This window comes from Aulonocara sp. 'chitande type north' Nkhata Bay, linkage group LG10, assembly GCF_057382095.1.
Source record: "Aulonocara sp. 'chitande type north' Nkhata Bay isolate Kocher_YH1m ecotype deep benthic linkage group LG10, A_spYH_male_GT1.1, whole genome shotgun sequence".
Classification (NCBI taxonomy): Eukaryota; Metazoa; Chordata; class Actinopteri; order Cichliformes; family Cichlidae; genus Aulonocara; species Aulonocara sp. 'chitande type north' Nkhata Bay.
Window position 1 is genome coordinate 24957525 of NC_141353.1, and position 6617 is coordinate 24964141.

Sequence of the window (6617 nt, forward strand, 5' to 3'; positions counted from 1 at the left end):
GGTGCAATTCTTAGATGAGCTAAAAACATACAAAATTAATCACTAAAAATTGTTTAAAAAGAAAAAGCACTCTCTGCACGATCTGGGTTTTTGTTCTTAGAGTATAAAGATTTTGCCTGTAGGTTTTGTAATTTTTTTACTTTAATCATTCCTCTTTATTTATTTATAAAGAGGAATTTATTTATTTATTTATTTATTTATATATTTTATGTCTTATTAAAAATGCAATTGAACTTAAGCTGCAATACAGGACCCCAATCAGTCTCCAAACCATGTACATGATGTAAAAGTGGCTAAATATAAAAATCTGTAGTAAATTTACAAAAGCATGATCAATAGGTGCACACAAAAAATCTTTAATCTACATGAAGTCATGTCTGCCTTAACAGAGTTTCTTAAAATAGTCCAGTGAGAGACCTAATTCTTCTTAGCAACATTTAGAGTACAGGCACGTGGACTTCTTGGGAGTATTTAATAGAGTGGAATGTTGTTTAGAGGAAATTTCCACAGTAGTGAGGGGGCTGGGTGAGGGGGCTGGGTAACTATGAAGCTTCTGGTTATTCTTACTTACAGTAAATCAAATCCAATCAAATTACCGCATGAGCTGTCTGTCATTCTTTAATATTCGATTCATTTTCTGCCTTGACTGCTTATAAGAATAGAGGATCAACAAGAAGTTTCACATTGCGATGAAAATTTATCCTTTAGAAAGGAGGTTTAAAACTCAGCACTTAAATTTAAAGTTTAACTCCGTCCCACCAAGAGACCGGCTCACTCTGCCTGACAAAGAGCTCAGCTCTAACACTCTGACACTAAGCTGAAGAGTTTAAGAAGAAAGCCAGCTCTGAAGAATTTTACAAGACTTTGCCTTTTTCCCTTCAGAGCAGGGAGGTATTTTTTGTAATATACTTATATATAAAGAATGGGAGATTATGATGACGATACAGCATTTCTTGGACAGAGCGGTCCTTACTTCTGGACCACATTCTTTCTCCTAAATGTTGTTTTTGTGTCAACCGGATTCAACGGGCTTTACATTGTCTTTGTTGGAGCAGCTCCGAAACACCACTGTTTGATTCCAGACGTCAACCTGACCGAGGAGTGGAGAGATGCCATCATTCCCTTTACGATAGTGGATGGTGAGGAAGTTCAGAGCCAGTGCAGCAGATATAAGATAGACGTGGTTAGAAATCTTTCTGCACAAGGATATATTCCTGGAAGAGAAGTTAACCTGACAACCCTGGAGCAGGAGGGATGTTTAGATGGATGGAATTACAGCAAAGAAATCTACCAATCCACTATAGTCACTGAGGTCAGTATTATATTATTATGATTACTAACATGAAATTCCAGTTTTGAAAGCTTTAAGCTGTCTTTTTATTATGTAATTCGCATCTTTTACAGTGGGACCTTGTTTGTGACAACCAATGGAAAGTTCCATTTGCATCCTCGAGTCTATTTGTGGGATATCTCATTGGGTCCCTAGTCTCAGGACAGCTTTCAGACAGGTACTTTACTCCTAATTATCCTTTTTCTACTTACCCTGAATCCACCCTGTATAATTATACCTACATTGACTTAATTATAAGACATTTTCTGTCATTTACTATATACTACAAGTCTGTTAGTTTCTCTAAATCAAGTCTGTTCATACAGTGCTGATTACAGTAGTGTCTGAAAAATAAATAGCTGGCAAATGACACTGATTTCGGAATAGTTAAAAAAAAAACCTATAGCCACACTATATAGTGGAATTAATGACAGCAGCCCCATCTGCTGTTATAAGAGGGATGGTGCTAACACACGGGCTAATATAGTTTTGTATTTAACATAAATTTTTATTTCCTTATTCAGTTTCTAATGTTTCCAATTTCGGTTCATTTCCAAAGAAGGTTTGTTCATTTAGCTGTGATGTTTGTTTGTTTTTTTAAACCTTAACTGTAGCTATTTGATTGCATTTCCTCACCAAACGAAAACAAACCACATGCATTTATAAATGCTCTGTATCTGTGAATAAATATCTGCGATATATATGATTCCTTTCTAATCAGGTTTGGAAGGAAGAAGGTTGTTTTTATGTCTCTTGGGGTCCAGTGTCTCTCCGTCCTGCTTCAGTCCTTTTCTCATTCGTGGAGGATGTTCTGCATCATGTACCTCTGGGTTGGAGCCTCTCAGATATCCCTCTACATTTCTGCATTTGTTCTAGGTTTGAAATATAATTTAAACATGTGTTTGGTATGATTCCTCTGTCTGCCTTCAGTAACAAGCTTGTCACTAACGATTTATGATTTCATCTTGGATAGGAACTGAGGTTTTGAGTAAAACTATGCGTGTGCTGTTCACAACTCTCGGAGCCTTCCTTTTCTACTGCATTGGGTACATGACACTTCCTTGGATTGCATACGGCATCAGAGAATGGAGGACTCTGGTTGCAGTTCTGTCAACAACCTCTCTGATAAACTTTCCTCTGTGGTGGTATGTTTTTTATGATATCCAGTGATTTTTATTCCAATATTCATGCATAAATGCAAAGTCAATTACACTGTCAATAACTGTGAAGAAAATAGACTCTAAAACTATGTTGGTTGGGCAGGTTTATCCCAGAGTCTCCTCGATGGCTGATGACTCAGGGGAGAGTCAAAGAGGCCGAGGCCATTGTCAGAGAAGCTGCAAGTAAAAATAAAGTTCAGGCACCACCTGTAATCTTTAAAGAATCTGAGGTGAGGTTCATTCATTGTTATTAATATTAGTATTAATATATGCATTTGTCTAACATTCAGGTCCATATCTAGTATTTTCTAAAAATGGAAAAACAAATTTAGGGTTACATTTCTGGAAATTTGACACACAGAATGAGCCACAACATTAAAACCACTGACAGATGAAACAAATAGCATTTGTCTTCTCATTCCAATGCATTATTTTGCCGGAAAAACCTTGGGTCTTGGCATTCTTGTGCATGTTACTTTAACATGTATCACCCACCTAAATGCTGTTGCAGACCCACTCCCCACATCGTAGCAACACTCTCTGACGGCACCGGCCTCCCTCTGCAGGACAGTGCACCATGCCACACTGCCAAACCTGCTTAGGGGGGTACCACAAAGAGCCCAAAGTGTTGACCCAGATCTGAGTCCGATCAGATATGTGGGATGCAGCGGAACAAGCCAGATCTACAGATGTCCAACCCTGGAACCCAAAGGATCCACCGCTAATGTCCCAGTGCCAGACATCACATTCAGGCCTTCAAGGGTCAGAGCTGTTTTATTGGCATGAGGGGCACCTGCACAATGCTACATAGGTGGTTTCAATGTTGTGGCTGACAGGTGTACGCTGGTAGTTTTAATATTCACAGACTAAATGTAAAAATGTGACTCTAGAGGCCACATTGAATATTTTAGTCATTTACATTTTTTTGCCCCATAATGTTTTATTATAAGTTGCTTTCTTGAATAGAAATCTAGTGCTAGTGTTTGGAATTAAGAATCATTCCTCAGATTACTATAAGATTAAAATACAGTACAATCTCACCCATTCATATCCACATAATGCTTTTTCCTTGGACAAAGCCCACATATAATCTGCTTATGATATACTGACAATAGTCTATGTACAAAAGTAGAAGTTCAAATCACATAAATTATATTCTGTCTCCATTTAACACCCAGGAATTGCCTCTTTTCAAGACATATACCATGCTTGATATTCTGAAATCCAAGAATCTGAGATGTATCACACTGATGTGTCTCCTTTTATGGTACGTTTTATGGTTGCTTTCACCTTTTTCTGACATTTTAGGTTTTTGTAATTCAGCAAAAATAGTCAGTGTGAACAGATGGCTGACTTGACCTTTATATAATAACACAAATATTGGTAAATAATGACACTGTACTTTTCTTTTTGTATTTTCAGGATGGCAATAAACATTGGGTATTTTGGTTTATCGCTGAACACCTCCAACCTCAGTGGCAACCCATTTGTGAACTGTTTTTTGTCTGCTACAACCGAAGTCCCCGCTTACATAGTCTCTACGTGGCTGCTAAAAACATGTCCCAGAAGAGTGCTCCTTTCATTGTTCCTTATCATTGGAGGAGGAGTTCTTCTGCTCATCCAGTTCATCCCTGACAGTAAGGTTTCCCTTCTTACAAAGTAAAGCTCTAATATCATGAAACCAAAAAACAATTAAGTCTCTCTCTATTTCTTCTCTCCTCAGCCCTTCACAATGTTGCTCTGGCATTAGAAATGACTGGAAAGTTTGGCTTCACTATGGCCTTCAGCATCGTGTACATCTACACTGCTGAGATTTACCCCACAGTACTCAGGAATATTGGCATGGGGATGTGCTCCTCAGCTGCACGTGTTGGCAGTATCACAGCACCTTATGTCATTTTTTTAGGTACACAGATGTTAGATATCTCACACAGACACTGCATTGGCTTAGTCATACAATGATATAGCGTAGGTACCTAAAAAACCAGCACAGAAAAACAGCAGTGGTATGTAAAAATATTAAATAGTCAGGTAAAAGTATGTCTTGCAGCATCTCATGTAAACTTGAAGTAAACATAGATTTGTAGATGCTTAACATTTCATGAGGTTATACATTTAGGTATCTAAAAGTATGCCATTTTCTAAAGTTGACTTTTGTTCCTTTATTATTTCTAGGTACGTATAATAAAGTTCTGCCTTATATTTTAATGGGAAGTCTCACAATTGCTTCCTCTGTGGTTAACCTCTTCCTTCCGGAGACCCTTCATAAAGATCTTCCGGAAACCGTGGAGCAGATGCAAAAATGTCAGGGGTGAGGGCAGTTCACGCATCACATGTAGATATGATCAAAGTGCTAAATGTCTCACATGTGGGCTGTAGAACACATCAGAACTTGATTTTAGTATTTGTCAATGCATAATTTCTGAGAACACTTAGATTGATTGACTTCCTGATAAGGTGATGTGCATGTTGTAAAAGGGCAATATATTTTTTTATGCTACATACCTTCAAATGTGAAGAAATAGAAAATAACATTTTTCTCTTTTTTTCACTTTTTTTGTAATTTCAGGCTTTGCAGTGGACCAAAAGAAGAAGAAATGCATAACAAATGCAGCAATAGTTAACCCACCCATACCATGTGAGGCCCATTCTGATGGGCAAGCTCTTTCTCTTTAGTTTATTTGATGTTAAGCGTCTTTTGCGTGAAAGTGACCATCTGAAATCCCAAAATAAAATCCCACAAGCATGCTAAGATTGTGAATTCAAGAATTCCTATAAGTATTTAGACATATTGAAAATAAAAACATTATTCATTTTTTACGGAATTGAATGGTCACAAAATTCAAGTAAAAAATTAACATTTGAACCCTATTAGCGCACAGTTCTGGTTTTGTGTTTTAACAGCTAATACCACATTTAACATCATTGTCTATTTTATTGTTTTTACTGCCAGTGAAAAGTTTGATTTACTGTAATAAAAAGCATCATGCTACCATACTAATAAAGAAAAGGGTACAGTCAGCAGGTCTTAAGCTTAGTTAACATAAAATCTGGAAATGGCTAGCAGTTTGCTTGATTATGTCCAAAGGTAGCAAACTTCACCTGCCAGCATATCTGAAGCTTACTAATTAACTTGTAATATCTTGTTTGTTTAAGAGAAGACAGAGCAAGGAGTTCTGGGATACCCCAACCCCCAATATTGAAATGGGGAGACTTGAAACCATTTAAGTGTTACAAATCTTTGACTGAATCAATGCACAAGATGTTAATAGATTACATGTTTGTTTTACTGTTTTTTCAAATAAATTGTCATTGAATATTTGTTGTTAAATGTTGTTTGTTTATTTTTATGTCTTTTTTAAATATATGCTCTCTATTAATTCGTTGGGCCACTTCAAGCTGTTTTGAAATGAGAAATATAAACCACATATTGATACATACCACTTGTTCTACAATACTGTGATTATGAATTGCTATAAAATGCAGCGAAGAAATCAGAGGTTAACGGGAGATGGAACCAAGCAGTGCTGTTAACAATGGTGTCTCTCTAAGCTGTCATATGCTCCAAGCCTATTTAGTGAATTCTGTCATAACTGTATCAAGATAAATTCCTCTTGAGTTGCTGTCCCACATTAAGCTTTTGAAGCTCTAGCTTTAGCTTTAGCTTTAGCTTTGGAAATGTCTCAGCTGTCATTATGTAAAATGTATTAAAAACCTGTATGAAACACAAATAGAAGAGACCTAAAAAATGACACTTTACATAACTATCTGACCTCCTAGATTAAATGAGCTATATATAAATTCTGAGCTCTAAGTACTAAGAAAACGTTTTGCTTTAAATGTTAAGAAATTTAGTCACAAAATGGACAGCATAAAAATCATGACACCTTCGCAACTGGCCATCAGTATCCTCCTGAACAGATTTTTTTGGCACCTTTTATTTTATGTAATTGAATGATTGCACAAAGTACATTACTGATCTAATAACTAGAAATTCTAACTTAACCCTTTAAGACCTACCATAGAACCAAGTCCGCCAGAGCTTATAGTATATTTTTACATGCTGTGGAGCCATTTTTTGGAGCACTTCAAGTTGCTATACATCAATACAACCATTATAGCCCACA

At 36.6% G+C, this 6617-nt stretch overlaps 1 protein-coding gene across 1 annotated transcript; it reads left to right on the forward strand.

Annotated features, from left to right (window-relative positions):
- The first annotated feature begins 609 nt into the window (after positions 1 to 609).
- Positions 610 to 5803, forward strand: slc22a5 (solute carrier family 22 member 5). Its single transcript, XM_086309250.1, has 10 exons — positions 610 to 1312; positions 1405 to 1508; positions 2052 to 2206; positions 2304 to 2475; positions 2594 to 2720; positions 3669 to 3757; positions 3913 to 4127; positions 4214 to 4396; positions 4666 to 4801; positions 5060 to 5803. Exons 1-10 carry the CDS (start codon positions 923 to 925, stop codon positions 5112 to 5114), a joined length of 1626 nt encoding a protein of 541 aa, XP_086165376.1. The 5' UTR covers positions 610 to 922; the 3' UTR covers positions 5115 to 5803.
- Positions 5804 to 6617: the final 814 nt, after the last annotated feature.

Coding starts and splice junctions, on each gene's coding strand:
- slc22a5 (XM_086309250.1), top strand. CDS start 923: ATGGGAGATTATGATGACGATACAGCATTTCTTGGACAGAGCGGTCCT. Junction 4,128..4,213: donor CATCCAGTTCATCCCTGACA/GTAAGGTTTCCC, acceptor TTCTCTCCTCAG/CCCTTCACAATGTTGCTCTG. Junction 4,397..4,665: donor ACCTTATGTCATTTTTTTAG/GTACACAGATGT, acceptor TATTATTTCTAG/GTACGTATAATAAAGTTCTG.